Raw genomic sequence first — 17912 nt, 5'->3', positions numbered from 1 at the left:
AAAAAGCCCATCAAAGGAGCACTTAGTTTGTCGCTCACAGGGTACTCCATGGCGAAAACATTGTCCCCCCTCTATTAATGCCTACACATTGAGAAACCTACTTCCTCTCTGAGCCCTGATTCCACGCCTCTAAAAAAAAAAAAAACTCTGCAGGTGAGTGCCCCAACATCTACATGGCATACATCCTGTCCCAAGCAGTTAAATGGAGGGAAAATGCACCTGTTAGGCGGATGTAACAAAAGGGAGAAAAAGAAAGGCACCTTTCTCTGCAGGAAGACTCATTCTCTGAAGGAAGCTCCGGATGGATGGGCCTTTGCCTCAGACATTATTTTAATTTCCTGAGTGCCCAGCAAGGTTCAAGGAATTGTGAATTGGCCATGTATCCTGGCTCTTGTTTGTATAAGTCAAACAGCTGATCCTGCCTTTATAGCCTTTAGAAACGGAAAAATAGCTTGCCAGAGATCTCTCTGTAGGCAACAAATGAACCACTGCTAAAATGAAACGAAAATTGCAGAACATTTCTCTAAGACAATAGCTTTTGCCCTACAAAGCAATATTCAACATGGCCTCTTCTCCAGGGAGGTGGGAGGTGGGCGTACAATTTGCAATGTAACAGCCACAAGTATTTTTAACTTTAATCAGCATTAAGATTTTCCCCATCACCCAGATGAGTTATCAGTTATTTCTCCTGTCCAGAGCAAGAGAGTAAATATACCCTGTAGGCCACATATAGTCTCTTACATTGTGTGTGTAAACGAGAGAAAGAGATAAATACTTTTCAGGTTTTCTTCTTGGGTTTTTGCTTTTTTTTGCTAATGGTCCATTATAAAAACAAAAAATCAGAGACGTGGCTGCTTAGTCATTTAGGATACCTGTATGCCACACTGGAATGCCCAGGCTGAAATCTCAGCTTCAATTCTGACCCAGAAGCCTACTAAGGTACCTGGAAAAGTAGCAGATAAAGGCCCAAGTACTTGGGTTCATGCCACCACATGCGAGTCCCAGAAGGAATTTCTGGCTCCTGGCTTCCACCTGGTGCAGCCCTGGCTATTGTAGACATGAACCAACAGATGGAAGATTTGTCACTCTTTTAAATAAGCAAGTAAACCTTTTTAATACAGGTAAGAGCTACTACAGAAGCTAAGAAGTCCTACTAAAGGAGAACTACTATTAGAGGGAAGTTAGGAAATACATGATTCAGACTCGAGAGCAGACTTGCTTCAGGGTGACTTGCTGTGCTACTGTGCTTTTCCAACCCTGCACATTCAGAGCTCGGCTTGCTAGCAATGCCTGTGCACAGCCCCATCACATGGCAGGCAAAATTCAAAGAACACAGGATATATGTAGACAGGCTCATATTTTTTTTTTATAAATTACACAATCTTGACAATAAATAAATAAATAAATATTGACTTACAACATCTACTTCACTTTTAACCTTCTAGAAGCACTGGGTGTAAAAAGGCATTTCTTGTGTCGAAAAAAAAAATAAGCCTTTTACCCTTATTTCAAATCATTGTTTTTCTAGGGAAATTTAATTTGGGGAAAAAAAAATGTTTTTCTAATTAACTGGATGACTGTGTGCTATGCAAACAATAAAGATTCTTATTTGAAAGTAATGCATGCCCCTGCTCCTAGGACTACCATGGGAATTTGAAATTAAAAAAAAAAAATGCAAGCAGCTGAAGCCTCATATTTTGCCAGCGCTCAACAGAATTCTCAGACCCAGATTTTTCCCATTCATCACCAACTGCAAACCCACAAGTGCTGAGTGGGCTTATGCTGTATCGAGACACCCCTTCCCATCTCTAGAAGTAACTGCATCTGATCTCTGCCTGTGTTTCTCTGCACATCCTCCTGCCCTCTTCCTCTAGTGGTATGGTTGGCCTGAAAGGACAGAAGCCGCACAATGAGACTGACGGGAGAAGATTTCATAACGCTCTGGTGCTGGGCTGGGCAGTCTAGCCAAATTCCGTTCATTAGCTAAGGCGCCAGGGTGAGTGTGGCCAGTAAGAATGCTGTTTTGGTTCCATTGAGGAGCTGATAGGGGATGGGAAATATACTTCTATTTTTTGGGGTTTCTGAAAGGCAGGACAGACAAGTCAAGAATTCAGGAAGCTGGGAATCTAAAGGCCAGGAATTAATCTCCATCTCAACCACTAACTGCACAGCTTCCATTCCCCTTTTTCTTGACTTCTCTAACACAGTTTTCTTGTCCTCTATGTACTAGCATCATAATTCTACCTTAAATTGTAAGTCATGAACCAAGTATTCAATTCACCAACATTTCCTGGGCAACCTACACTGTAAGGAGCTACCATAGGTACTCTGTAGAATACTGTTATTCAGACATGATCCCTGTCCTCAGAAGGCTTACAGATAGCAAAGGAGGCAGATGTTTAAAAACAGAAACACAAAACAACCCAGGGCAATGTGGGAGATATACTGTAATTGCTATGGGGAAACTGGCAAGAACACATCCCTTGGGAATCCAGGGAAAGCCACAGAAAAGAAAAAGACTTTAAATTGGGCCTGTGTGAGTGAAAAAGAAGGATTTTTGGAAGAGAGAGGCACAGTTTGAGAGAGAAACAGCATAAACAATGGGTCTGAGGTCAAGTGACTAAAGAAACTAAGTGGAGGTAGCCCTATCCCCACCCCAGAACAAAAGAACCTTTTTAGCTATGCTACTCATCATGTATGAATAAATGAAAACAACTCTGGGCTTTGAGATATTTGAGACTTTAGGGAGAATCTGCACAATATCAGGATTTTTGTTCTTTTGAATCAACTGGGTAGAAATTAACTGGACATTACTGTACTGTCTTTAAGACTTTTACACAGTCTTCGCTTCTCACAAAGATGTTCTGTAATTCAGGAGTGTTACCACTAGAGTACATGAATGACAGTTTGCACCATGAGGTCTGCTGTTCACTTGAGCTGCACACTGTATTTTCTGCTTGTGCACCTGGGCATTTTGAGCTGTGCACTTTCTACTTTTAACACAGATGACATTTTTCCATCACGTTATAGACTACAGGTGATAGGAACAGACCTGAAGGCAGCTCTTTTTTCAGTGTTTGGCCTCTCATATACAGCTGCTATCAAGAAACACTGCTGTTCAGACGGAATTTTTCTCCATCTATTTTCTGACACTATAACAAAATACTTGAGACCGAAAAACATACAAAGAAAAAAAGTTTCTTTTGGCTCATGATTCTGGAGGATGCAAAGTTCATGAACATGTTGCTATTAAGGGCTCTGCACTATTTCAACTCAGGGCAGAAAGTAGGAAGTCAAGTGGAAGAAAGCATAGCTGGTGGTAACTAATGAAGTTTCATGGATTTAATCCACTCACATGTAAAAACAGCATTTCCCCTCCTTAATGAACTAATCTCCTCTTTAGGCCCCCCCCCCCACCACTCAGCACTCATATTAGTGACTCTAAGTTTCAACTTGTTTCAACATGGAATGGACAACACTCACAGCTACTCATATTTTTGTACTTTGGATAAAAAAATATTTATAAAATAGCAAAGGATTCTATTTTAAATATCCACATCTATTAGATAGAAGTGTGGTGAATCAGATTGAGACAGTCGGATTTCCAGGAACACTGACACCTTCCTTTTCCCTGGTACATTTCTGGTTCATCTTCATCTGCCTCAAGCCACTGTATTGAATGAACATGGATATTTCTCAAACCTAAGTAGAAATGCGTTTCCTCAAAGTTATCTTAAAATTTTAAGGTTTTTAAAGAAGATTTGTTTATTTTTACTGATAAGTCAGATTTACAGAGAGAGAGAGAGGAGAGACAGAGAAGAAAAGATCTGTCTGCTGGTTCACTCCCCAAGTGGCCGCAACGGCCAAAACTGAACCAATCCAAAGTCAGAAGCCAGGAGCTTCTTCCAGGTCTCCTCTATGGGTGCAGGGTCCCAAGGCTTTGGGCTGTCCTCTACTGCTTTCCCAGGCCACAGGCAGGGAGTTGTATGGGAGGTGGAGCTGCCAGGACACGAATTCGGCACCCATCTGGGATGCTGGTGCATGCAATATGAGGATTTGTGATCATTAGGCACTGGTCCCAGATTGTTAGTTTTATATAGTTTTAGGTTCGTGCACATGGCTCCCACCATTTAGAGATTTACAGCATGCTCCTAAGTGATTTTGCTCAGGACACTGGTTCCCTCGGGAGGAACCAGCCATTCCTGCAGAGAGAAGCTTTTCTCCTTCACATGACTCATTTCCAGCTCCTTTCTGTTTGTAATAAGTATGTGGTTTTAGAGAATCTAAACACATTTAACTACTTAAACTATTAATTCCCAAGCCAGAGCCACACCTTCTTACATATCTGCTTCTCATTTTTTTTCAAGAAGCACCACCCTCTTTCCACCTGAAATATGCTTTGTAAGCCTTATCTCAAGAGAGCAGATTTTATTCAATAACATGGTTTCTGATGAAGTTTAAGAGGTTTCTACCTTTGAACATCTTTCCATTAATCACTTTTGCCATATATTATAATCAGACATTATTCCCACTAACTTTTTTTTTTCCTTTGGAAGTCTTCCTGAATTCTTACTATGGAGAATCTCTTGATTCTCAATCTTCAGTCTGCAGTACCCCCACAATGACCAATCATGGCCATCTCAATGGCAACCAAGAATATGTTTGCTTCTAAAATTCCCCTATATTCTGTTCTTTCTAGACATGCTTAAACAGTTGCTACTCATTTTTGTTTAGTTTTGTTTCTAATAATGCCTTCAAACAATCCATTGTTCTTTATGTAAAATTAAGTGAAACATTCTCTAATTACAAACAACCTCCAATTTGATGTTCAGAAATTTGGCATTTTTAAGAATCAGCATCACAATGGAATAAAACATTTGAAGTAAATACATGTATAGATGATAGGCTGATTTAAATTATGTACTTAGAAGGAATATGCCTTATCGGAGAATATATAATTTAGTCATTTGATTTCCAGGTTGGAAAAAGTCAACTACAGTCTGTTCTAGTGTGTATTTGTGTGTGTACATACACCATCAAATACATACACAGCTTTAAAGAGGAAAAAAATGATTCCCACTCTTTCTTGCATTCTCATGATCTAACAAGAGACACAACCAAAAAGTAGTGCAGTGTGCTTCATGGGAGCAACAGGGTTGAGGTGTTTTGGTTTGCTTTATTGAAATAAAATGTATAAGACAAGACATAGCTTAAACCTTCAGCTCCACACCTTCTCATCACAAGGTTTAGAAACATGAAGGCATTGGTTTCTGTTTGTCTCAAATCATGCCACATGTACCCATTTACTAGAGATGCAGTTTATCATTCCTGATTATCGTTTTTCAGCCAATGGAAAATATTATGAAAGACTATGGTATCACAGGACACTACAATATTTGAAATGGGATGATTGAACTATGATTGACATCTACCTTGGGGATATCCGAGGGGAGACGCATTTAATAATTGGTCAGCCATAAACCCTAGAGCCTGCAGCTGAGGAGAAGCTAACAAAAAAGCTTGGAAGAGAGAATCAAGATGTGGAATAGGGTAAAGACATGTCTAAACAGATGGAGAAACATTAACCTTTATGAAGCAGAGAGGGCACATTCCAGGAAATAGGAGAGGACAGAAAAACAGCAGAGGGGTACCTGGAGACTGACAGACACAAGAAAGCAACAAAAACAACAATGTGGTGACGCAGTGACAGATACCCCAGCAACATTCAGCAAGCAGCAATCTGAACTTCAGCAGCAGCCGGAATTCCACCAGCAACCAGGTGGAAAGGGACTTTCACTGAGAGCTCGGAAGGTAAACCCAGACAAAGAACTGCCCATCCTGCTAGTCTATTTGATTTCACCAAGAGCAAAGAAAGAGCAGCAGATCCCAGACAGGCAGTGCGGGAACAGGGTGGATGTCACCACCCAGTTTGCCCCCTAGAGCCAAATCAGGCACCATTTTGTTTAAGGAGGAAAAGATAAGGGAAAGGACTGAACACATGGCATCCTACAGGTTCCACCCAAGGCAGGTCCGGGTAGCCCTCAGACCCCATGGCCAGCAGGTCAAGAACTCTAGTAGTAGCACATCATGTGCCATTTTGTACAGTGTGGAAGAAGTTTTAGGATCACAGGGACAACAGTGAGCTTTGCATGTGCTGGGCTTGCAAGAACTCACTGAGCTCAGTGCATTGCACTGGTCCCACAGGAAAGTAATACTGAGTATGGCATCGTACAGGTCAAAATAGGTCCGAGTGGCCCTCAGACCTAATAGCCAACAGGTTCCTGCAAAATTACCACCAGCAACAACCTAGCTAAATACGACTCCAGGCGTCTCCCTAATCCTGTAACTGCTCCAATCAGAAGTGTGAGAAAGATTGTACAGGCAATGGTACAGCCTCAGCAGTGTCACAGGAGGTGGAGAGCTGTGAGCCAGGAGCTGGGGCTACAGAGACCATGGTGGAAATCTAACATAAGGACCCAGACCTGGAACTCACTGGAGAGCATGGCACAATTGGCTGCAAAGAGCCGTGTACCAACTGCAATAAAAACTGTAGACCTGTGGGTGACACAGCTTAGAAACCTGCCCCAAGCAGAAGAATCTGATAAATAGAAGTACAATGACCAAGCACAAAAGAAGAGACAAAAACAAAATGAATATTACTGAAGACTCCCCTGCAAAGGAGCAAAACCCTATGCCAACTTCACAGTTAACTGAGGAAGAAATCAAGAAAAGGGGGGATACAGAATTCAAAATACTTGTTATAAAACTTCTTATCAACCATGAGAAGCACGTAAAGCAGGCATTCAAGGAATTTAAGGAATATGTCACACTGGAAATGAGTCAAATGAAAGCTGAGACATTAGAAATGAAGAATACAGCGGAGCAAATTAAAAGTACAGTGGAGAGTCTCCAAAATAGAATCAAACAAGCAGAAGAAAGAATCTCAGAATTGGAAGATATTTCCTGTCAACAGGGAGAAACAAAAAGCTGGAAGCAGGCTAAAAAAAATATTCAAGAATTGAAAGACACTAATTAGAGGCCTAATAGAAGAGTTATGGGAGTCCCAGAAGATGCAGAAAGAGAAGCTGGGTTTACAAATGTATTTAATGAAATAAGGGAAAATTTCCCTCATCTGGAGAAAGAATTGGGAAACAACATCCAGGAGTGGGCATAGAACTCCCAACAGGGTTGATTAAAAGTGATCTTCACCAAGACACATGATCATCAAGCTCTCTTCAACCAAACATAAGGAAAAGATCCTTCAATGTGCACATGAAAAAAACTGACATAAAGGAATGCCAATTAAACTCACAGGAGATCTCTCACAGGAAACTCTACAGGCCAGAAGAGAATGGAGCTACATTTTCCAGGATAATGTACCCAACAAAGCTTTCTTTTGTCATGAAAATGAAATAAAACTCTTTCACAGTTAAAAGAATTTGCCTCTTTCAAACCTGCCCTACAAATGATACTTAAAGATGTTCTCTTGACAGAGAGGAGGAATAGCACCCACCAAAACCAAAGGCAAATGTGAAGAACATCCCTGTAAAATGACAACAGAAGACTAAATCAATGAACAAACCATTGTTACAATGACAGAACCAAAGTACCACCCATACATATTAACCCTGAATGTAAATGGCTTAAACTCAATCCAATGTCATAGATTAGTACACTTGATTAAAAACAAAACCCATCTGTTGCCTACAGGAGACATATTTCAGTAACAAAGATCAGCAGAAACTATGTCTCATGGATTTGGATTTTGTAGTTTCATCTCTTCAAAACACTTTCTTCTGATTAAATTCTTCAGTGACTCATAGAACATATAGTAGCATTTTCTTCAAGAAGGTTCTTGATTTTCTTTTTCATTTCTTCAGTGATACATTAGTCATTCAATAGCATATTACTTAACTTCATGGTGTTTTTAATTTCTTTTTTTCTTCCTGTTGTTGATTTTGTATTGTGGCTTTTCATTGACGGGGATGTATAGTAACTGTGTAATGGAGACTGTCATATCCAGATGTGAGGATACAATGCAGTATGCATCTCTACTTCCAGGTCAAAGATGGACTCCCAATGAAGGGGATGTATAGTAGCTGTGTAATAGAGACTCATATCTAGCAACATGTTATTTAACTTCATGGCATTGTAAATTTTATTTTCCTTCCTATTCTTGATTTTGTATTGTGGCTTTTAATTAATGTACAATAACTGTGAAATGGAGACTAACATATCCAGATGTGAGGATACAATGCAGTATGCATTTCTACTTCCAGACTAAAGATGGACTCCCAATGAAACTGTTTACTATATAATAATGCAATGATGGGCTCTCTGCCATTGTCCATGTCCACAATAATGAACATATGTATGAAGAACTATACTTATTAATGATATAGGGGAACTCGGTGGGGGGGACCAAACTTGGAGAGGGAATAAGGGAAATCCCAATGCCTATGGAACTGTATGCATCATAAAATGATAATAATAATGATAAATAAAAGATTTTTTAAAAGCTTAGAGGAAGGTATTTGGGATAAGAAGGGAGAGAAAAGAGAGCAGACTGAAGCACAGTAAAGCAAGAGAACACTACCAAGAAGCTATCAAATGACTGCGAAGACATTGCAGAAGCTTTCTTTTTCTGGGAGCTTGAAAGGGACTTTTCAGTAGAATGTGAAGCAGAAGCTATATTTGGGCAGTGAACAAAAGGTACTGTGCTACTTTGCCATTTACTTCCCATATGTAGTCAATTATTTATCTTCTATATACAATAAACTATTACATATAAAGTGCCTGAGTACCTTTATATAGCAATGGCCTAATGGGACACAGCATACAATCATGCACTGCATAGTAATGATAAAAAGCTCTGGCCAAGAACAGACAGTATATATGATGTTCATTTCAGATTATATCTCTCAGTGATGTCATAGCTGGCTTAGTTTGTTTACATTCTGAGATGTTCCCACTATGATAAAAACACCCAACAACACAATTTTCAGAATGTATCCTTTAAGTTACATGTGACTGATATAAATCATAAGTCACCCTAAGAATACCACATAAATGTACCTATCACAACATGCATCTTCCCTACCTAGGTTCAAAATATTTGTCTAATTTTTTTTCCTCTGCTTGTCTTTGAAAAAACAATTGCAGTGTTATGACATACCAGGTAAAGCCACTGCCTGTGATGATGGCATCCCATATAGATGCCAGTTCATGTCCCAGTTGTTCCACTTCCAGTCCAGCTCCCTGATAATGGCCTGGGAAACGCAATGGAAGTTGGCTAGAGTACTTGGGCCCCAGCAACCACAAGGAGACCCAGAAGAAGCTCCTGGCTCCGGCCTGTCTCGGTCCTGGCCATTGCAACTGCTTACAGAATGAAGCAGCCAATAGAAGACATCTTTCTTTCCCTTTCTCTCTCTCCTTTCCCCTTCCCTTCCTCCATTTTCCTCTCCCTTTCCCATCACGTTTCTCCATAACCATCTCAAATAAATAGGTAAATCTTTAAAAAATAGTCATTGTAAACTTAGAATCTGACTTGACATCCCAAGAAAGATTGTTGGATGTGCCAGAGGAAGAAAAGAGGTAGCAAACTGACTGTTTGGAGGATGAATTATAGGGTAAAGCTTCTGTCACACTTCTTGATACAAGACTAAATTATTTTTCTTTTTACTATTTTTTTTTTATTTTAGACAGTGTTTATATAGTCAGGGTGGGAAGGATCTAGGGTTAGGGAAAAATGGGTGTGATCATTGCTTCTAAACTCTATTTTTTCTTCTCTCATTTCTGGGAGTCCGGGGGAGGTAAGGGAATAGACCATACACAGCCTCCCAACCATCCCAGTACCCGAAGGTGGGGAAAGGCCACCTGGTATCAACCCAGGGTCACAATGTGGTGCATGTTCCAAGGGTTCTGTGCAGGTGGATGTGATAGTTCTGAAATGCTGTCAATCCCACTGATCTGTGGGTGAAGAATCCTGATGTCCGTTGGCTGACACCATCGACCTTACAGTCTCCAATTGCTCAGATATTTGCTGTCATAATTTTACTGGGATAGTTGTCCATATTTTCTGTCTTCCATTCTCTGCTTTGGTGCCAGATGTCCTGTGCAGGCCCCAATGGGCTACCATGTCCTCCATGTGCACCATGGTCCGCTGTCTAGCACTCCATCCTCTACACAGAGGAGGACTAGTCCTCCTAGGTGGGTACACGTACCTGAGCTAGGTGACCTGACCCAAGCCAGATCCCCCACCCCTGGGGCTCATGGATCCTATACCCACTGTGCAGGCAGGCCCAAGGCCCCTGGCCATGAAACCTGAACCCCCCCCCCCGGCATCCTCCAACCCCCAGGGCTCATGGACCTGGCATGCACCACACAGGTAGGTCCAGTGACCTGGGCCAGGAGACCCAGGACCCCTCTGGACCCCCACCCCTGGAGCTTATGGATCCAGCATCCACCACGCATGTAAGACTAAATTCTCCATCTTCCTCTTGCTCTCTCTCCCTGTCCTTCCAGTGGAATGGAGCATATCTAAAGACTTTTCCCCACTGGCTGGAGAACTCATCATGGACAACCTACAGAACCTGAGATGCACGATCACAGGACTAACAATGGTAAATAATTCTCAAAAAGGCACAACCACCACATCATTGCCAATGTGGTTCTGGGTTGTGGGCAGTAGATGCCTTCTCTGGGAAACATTCAGTCCTCCTGTAACAACCGTCACTCGTTAAGCATGATATGTCTGATACTCATAATCTGAATTTCACAAAGGAGTAAGTAAACTGCATGAACCACTTCATAAGCTGCCATGTGCTAAGGAGATGAGAAAATGCCTCATGCAAACCTTGAAAGATGCTGCAGCCTGCATCACAATCTAATCGTCAGGAGGATCAAAGGCTTAGAGAGATCCCATGTTGATTCCCTGATGGTGAAAATAGCAGTCTTGTCTACCTCTTGACTGATACCCTACATCCTTGTCTGAGATCAGTCATCAATTAGAGTCACACAATTTCCTGTGAGAATATCTCCTTACATGAACAAGAAAATTATCTAAATCTGCTCTATAAAAAAAAAGAATAACTTAAACCAATTTAAACTGTGAATGAAACTAGAATAACCTATGCTTATTTAAGTAATCTAAACTCAAGCATTAATTATGAAGGAACTATGTCCCATGCAGTTGAAATTGAAATGCAAAGAGCAAGAACATCTAACAATCAGTTCAAACTGAAACAAGCCATGTATTTCCTCAATTAGGACACAGAAGGAAAATTAAAATTTTTAATCAAAATCTTTTTAGGGTCAACAAAGTTTCATAGTCTTGGTCTAATTCAGGTATCTTAAAGTCTTTACTTGGGATTGACAGACCATTTTCTTATTTTCTTAAAAGTCAGTCAATTAAAAGTTATTTGCCACAATATAATAGTGAAACTAAGCATTTAAAAAACTATATGAGGTTGCATCTTTTTAGGTTTGAAATAGCTTCTTCTAATAGAATTCCTGGTGGTTGGGTCACCACCACAGAATCCTGCCTTTTGGTCATAATCACATGTCTACCCCAGGGACCAGAGCTGTGGATTACCAGAGCAAATAAATCCCTAGGTGGGTGGGCCCCAGAGATGCTATCAGCAGAGGACCGATGCCAGCCACTTGGCTCACAGGGTGGAAGGGAGCCAGAAGGAACCCTGGGGAGTTTCCATTGCTTAAAAGAAAAACTGATAGAGCGATAGAAATGGAAAACCCTCCACTGAGATTTGCTCTAATATCTGAAGTAATTTCTATAGGGATTAAGTTGTTCCACTTGGCCATCCAATGACCACAAGGCAGACATTATTCCTAATAATATGAAAGCCTGGAAGTAGATTTATACTCCTACATTCATTCTGTAACCTTAGGGTACATAGAAATCTATTTTAAAATTAAAAAAATGTCTTCATAATATGGCAATGCCAACACTATTAAATCTCCACAAGAGGTTCTACAATGATATGCTACTTTTAAAAACTTTATTAATATGAGAACATATTTACTGAGTTTCACAGGTACACTTAGTTCTAAGATGATAAGCATCCTTCCCTCCATCTATCTCCCTCCTTCCTTCCTTTTATTTCCTAATTTTTGCAAAGAGATAATTTCAATACCCTCTATAATCACAGGCTTAACTTCAAACACCATTTTACAACTTGTGCAAGCAATGTTACAACTGTTGGTTTCTCAAATGCCCCTTTATGTTCATCAAAAAGAGTGCTCAAAGCAAAATATGAAATCATGCAAAACATTTATCAGCAAACACAATTCCTTAATTCCTAATATCATAAAAATATAAAGATATAAGCAGAGGTTTCAAGAAGGACTTTAAAATTGAAGTCACATCTAAGAGTTCATTAAAACATGTCCTAACAGATCAGTGAAGGACATTTATCACATTATATACTGTGGCAGAAAATGTGGAAACAATCTAATTGCTTGCCAATGAAGGATTTGCTCACAGCAAGTACCATACAGCTCACAGTGAAGAACTCTGAAGCAGATTGTAGGGTAGGTATTTGACCCAGAGGTCAAAATGCCACTTAGGATGCCTGCATTCCATTTTGGAGTACATGGATTTCACTCCTGGTTCTATTCCCAATTCTTTCATCCTGCTAACGTGTGCTCAAGGAGGAACAGGTAACGGCCCAAGTAGCTGGATCCCTGCCAGCCAAGTGAGAAATGCAGGTCGAATCCCCAGCGTGTGGCCTGAGCCTGACCCAGCACCAGCTACTGCAGGCATCTGGGAAGGGATTCAGTAGACAGTAGATATTCATTTCTGTCTCTGTCTCTCAGATAAAAACATAATAAGATGAATTGGGTCTTTATGGGACTAACTTGAAAATAACCTGTCACTTCTCTAAGCACTGATGAACTAGAAAATAGTTGTTCCTTCTGGGGGCATTGGGGAGGAAAATGAGGAGGAAAAAAAAGAATAGAGAATTAGTATTTTGGGTAAGCCTTGTAAACTGCATGATTTTAAAATATCAATATGTGTGGAGGTTTTTTTGATGGGGTGGGGGAGGGAAGAAGGGATCTGAAGAAGTAATTGTGATATTGTGAATACAAAGAAAGGTATATAGAAATTAAGAGGTTACTTTAAATATATGCACTATAAAAATACAAGCATAATAGTCAAAGTCAGAAAGCTCAAGGACGGCAGGGAATTCCGAAGGGATGAATGAGTTAACCAGAGATCTGCTTGTGTGATAAAAGTGATTCAAAGGAATTGCCTGATGCATCATCTATTTCCATCTTCCACAGGGCCAACAGTACTTTGTTCAAGTCTCAGCTTACAACATGAAAGGATGGGGACCTGCTCAACCCACGACACCGGCGTATGCCTCTCCTTCTAGTAGGTGCTGGCTGTGAACTTTCTTCAGCATGGCAAAAGGCTCCAAGGCCAACTCTGTCCTCAGGGTCCCACTGACTTCCCCTTTCCCTGCTGCTTGTTGACCCACAAGACCTTCCCAGGGCTTTCCTCTGCAAAAAAATATATTTTTAATATATATTTTTTGTAAATATATATATTTACAGATAAAATATATATAAACATATATATTTATATACATATCCCTGATATATATAAATATATATTTATATATGTCTGCAAATATATATTTTTAAAATATAGATATTTATATAATATATATTATATAAATATATATAATATATACTGCATATATAATATATATTATATATATAAATATATATTACATATTTATATATGTATATCCCTGAGCAAACAGCTCAGTGGATTTAAATTAAAATCTGGAACCTGAAAAGACCAGATGTAATACTCCTATCTTTCACCAGTTATGTAGCCTTAAAAAGTTGGTTAAGCTCTCTGTGCTTCAATTTACCATCTGTACAATGGGTCTAATCATAACCTTTCAAAGGGACTTTTGTGATAATACAATGAGATGACACTGTGGGAGTGCTTGCCCCAAAGGACACAGCCCATTTTAGCTCTCACCTTCCCTTCCATGCAACCAGTAGACACATCCACACAGCTTTCAATGCAATCAGGAAAGCTAACAAATCTTGGTTCTCCTATATCGTAGGAAGGCAGGCTTCCATGCTAACATTCTGCTGCACAGGTAACTTGTGATATTATAGTGGTGACCGAGAAATCCAACCAAGACTTCTGGTTACTTAAAGATCAATAATCTAGCCACATGAAAGTTTCTGCAATGGAATGAGCCAAGTGGTCTAAAATACATGTTTTCTTTGTAAAAAAAAAAAAAGTCACCAATATGATAGCTTAAAAAATGCCTCTTTTGAAATGGCAGACTGCTGCACAAGTTGTGATACCGTTTCAACTGCCTTCAGAAGAAACATTTCCTTCTCCCCACCACCATGTATCTAGGAATTATAAGATTAAGATACCAAAGAAGTCACTCCCACGCAGGGAGGTGCTCAGGGGCTCAAGGGGACAATGGTGAACCCTCTTCCCCATGAAGCTGACAAACGTGTAACAAAGGTATCAATGTGAATGCTGGGGTGGTGGAAAGGTGAATATATATTAACTGGTAATCAATATTTCAAATAGCAACATTTTCTGAAATGCTATGTTTGATTAGGAAGAGTGTCAGGCTAAAAACCTGAAATCCCAACACGTGGCTGCAGTTGCTGCAGACAGGCAGTATCACTTGGAAAGAACAAGCTAAAAACACTCCGGTTCTATTTATAAACAGGGTATGACATGGTGATGTAACTTGTCAGTATCCAGGTATTCACTAGAGGACAATGTATCCTAACATGACAGAGTAATTGGAAATTTGGTAATATGTTCCAGAAAGCTATAAAACTTTTTTTTTTATATTTTTACAAAAGGCCTTAATGTGTTTTTATAGACTTATGTTATATGGCATAGTACAAAATAAGAGAAAAGGACCCAGACAGGCTTTGTGAGTTATGAGGAAAACCCTGATACTGCCTGTGAATTTAAGTTCTGTGTTCTGCAGCAACTCAAGTGTCTCATTACCAGAACAGGGAACTGTATTATGTGGCAAAATCTGCTCTTTCCTTGCCATGCCCAGTTTATTCCTGTCAAGTTCCTGATTTCTTAATATATTTTCAATTTTCTCCCTCATCCCTAAAGTCTATTTTATGTAGTCGCCAGAACCTTCCAAACATCTATGAGAAAAACTAATTCTTTCCAAAAACCTTGGCATTGCATCCAGTGCTCACTTGGGCTGCAATTTAGCATTAGCAATTTTCTAATGTATCATAAAGTCATCAGATCAAGCTCACCTCTGATGTAATGGTGCTCAGCTCAAAGAATCAGACCCATTTCATCTGCCCTTGCATTGACAGCATCATTAACACTTATTAGAATACATTAGCATGTTCCAGCCCACATAAGAATCCAGCCACTCAGGAGTCTAATGCAAACGCTCAGCTTTGTTCATCTTGTCAGGAAAACTCATCCGACTTCAAGAACAAATTCACAGTGGCCCTTGGGACTCCACATCAGCAATACGATCCTCACTGTGCCTGGATGGCAGGGTCACTACAAGTAATTAAAGGGCCACTGACAGTTAATTTACCTAAATGTTTGAATCGGTCAAAACTCCTCTATCCCTCATACTATCACACTTCTATTCACAATCCCTCCCCAACATTTAACAAGTGTCTCCTATGCACCCAGGATGATATTTTATTTAGCCTTTGAATTCTCACATAACCTAAAAATAAATTGGAAACAAGTCATTTTACAAAGAAGAAAACCGAATTGCTTCTCGGCCTTTTGCCCAAGATCAAGTGTAGAAGAAAACTGAAGCAAAAAGAAGTGAAGTCCAGTTCTTACCCACAGGGACAGATAAACCATGTCCCTGTGTCCAGAGCTGGCCACTACAAAGCCATCCCACACAGACTCTAACCAAGTGCTGATCTTTCTTCCCAGAAGAAAAAAAAAAAAAAAAACCTGTTGGTGATATAATGAAAAGGAGTACTATGGGAATGGTCATGAGACGAAGTTATAGTCCTGGCTATGCCACCAACAAACTGAAAAAACATAGTACTGCAACGCTTGTCTCAGGGTCTTAGTCTTCTGATAGGCCATACAGAAAAGGGAACAGGGAAAGAAAAAAAGAGGGAGGGAAAGAAACATGAAATCTCAGAAGAATTAGGGAATCTTCACAGGCAATCATCTAATGAGGTAAGAAAAGTTGTTTCTATCATGGATTCCCTTCATTTTAAGACAGTATTTATAGAATACTTGATACGGAATAGGAACTGTGTCTGACACTTAACAGATCCTTCACTTAATCCTCACAAATATCCTGCAAAGTCGATGCCATAATAATTTTCCAGCTAGGCAGCAGAGGTCCTATCAATGCAGGCAGCTTGCCTAAAGACACTAAGGGAGCAGTGAGAAGAGCCCGGAGCCACACCCAGCTTTGGCTCCAACGCGTGTGTCCCTCTAACTGTGCTATAACCCTGGGCTTTTAGAAATCATGACATTTGCTTCCATTTCCGAAGGCAGTAGACCCCATCTGAAAATAAATCTGTTGAGGAGGGAATATGAAACTTGTTCAACTAGACTTTAAGTGCAAGATACACTCGTCAACTATGTGGCTTTTCTCAGGAAGAAGGATTAGCATCTTTTAGATAAAGTATTTCAACAAAAAGAAAGCATTTAAAGTTGCTATTTTAAAAAGCATGTAAAAAAAAACTGGGACAAAGAAAACAGAGGGAAGAAGAGATGGACAGTAAAATGACTGACCTGCTGAAAAAAAAAATTCAATAGTTGGAGACAGCAGAATTACAATCTTGACATTAGTCCCATATGGGTTATTACTCTTGATATCATTATAGCCAAATGGAATGAAAATAGAAGGGAGAGAAAAATCTCAGTGGGTATTGCAATTTAAATTTGCCATGTAAGCTAATACTGTATATTTAGAGACTGAGCAGACAGGGTGGTTGGTGGCTCAGAGTATGTACAGGGGTTGCTGTGCCAGCTAACCAAAGCAGACATTCATTAGAGCAAAATGTAGATTTCCATTTCTTGGCATCTGACAAGGACTCTTTCCTTGGAAAGAAATGTCAATTTGGCCAAAAGTGTGAAACCTACAATAAAAGCATTGGGGCTGTGGATTTCATCTAGTCTGCACATTCCCACCTCTTTCTTTCCTACCATGTAAATCCAATTGAGACTCAGGGTGCGCATTAGAGACTGAAGGGGAACTTAGGACAAGAGATACTGCAAAGTCAGGGGAGGGGCAGAGAGAAGAGGACTGGACTCCCAAGTTCGTATTTTCTTTTGGATTTCAATTACCATTTTTTCTTGCCCCAAAACTACCCAAGAAATCAACCACAATTACTATTTTATACAGGGCTCTAAACAATAGCAACTTCCAAATCCCTGGCACTGCCACCAAGCCCTGCGTGTGCTGGATGCCCATCCGTGGAGCCTGTGGGTTGGAGGAGCAACACTCCGGCTCCTTAGGCAGCACACGAAAGAGGCCTCCCCTGCTTTAAAATTTCCCTCTGTTTGTTTCTTTTGTTCAATAGACTGGAAAGACTATGACGACAGAGAGCCCAGACACAAGGGACAGAGTGAAGTTTTGGAAGGTCTGCTGCAGCAGGTCCGAGCCCTTCATCAGCATTTCAGTTGCCGGGGTAAGGATAAAAATCTGTACTGGGCCATCAGCTGAGGTCTCGGTGGCGCCGGTAATTTTAGCAGTTTCTGAGCTGGGTCATACCTTCTCATTCATCAGAGAAAAAGAGATATTAATATTTGTACATCTGGAATCACTTTACAGCACTATCTTGCTTTAACCCTTACAAGAGATTTCCCACTCATTCCCTCCCATTCTCACTTTCTCTGTGTGTGTGTGTATATATGTATGTGTATAAACAAATAA

General features: G+C 40.2%; 1 protein-coding gene across 1 annotated transcript in view; it reads left to right on the top strand.

The window, feature by feature from the left end:
- The window catches only part of ANKFN1 (ankyrin repeat and fibronectin type III domain containing 1), a 140040-nt gene that overhangs the window by 64799 nt on the left and 57329 nt on the right, over positions 1 to 17912 (top strand). The window contains exons 6-8 of the mRNA XM_041001153.1: positions 10525 to 10622; positions 13303 to 13393; positions 17560 to 17667. Coding sequence (XP_040857087.1) covers positions 10525 to 10622; positions 13303 to 13393; positions 17560 to 17667 — 297 coding nt within the window. The remainder of the gene's footprint in view (positions 1 to 10524; positions 10623 to 13302; positions 13394 to 17559; positions 17668 to 17912) is intronic.

Source organism: Ochotona curzoniae, unplaced genomic scaffold (assembly GCF_017591425.1).
Source record: "Ochotona curzoniae isolate NIBS_2020 unplaced genomic scaffold, NIBS_Ocur_1.0 scaffold_2453, whole genome shotgun sequence".
NCBI classification, from domain to species: Eukaryota; Metazoa; Chordata; class Mammalia; order Lagomorpha; family Ochotonidae; genus Ochotona; species Ochotona curzoniae.
This window is presented reverse-complemented; position numbering and strand designations above follow the sequence as displayed.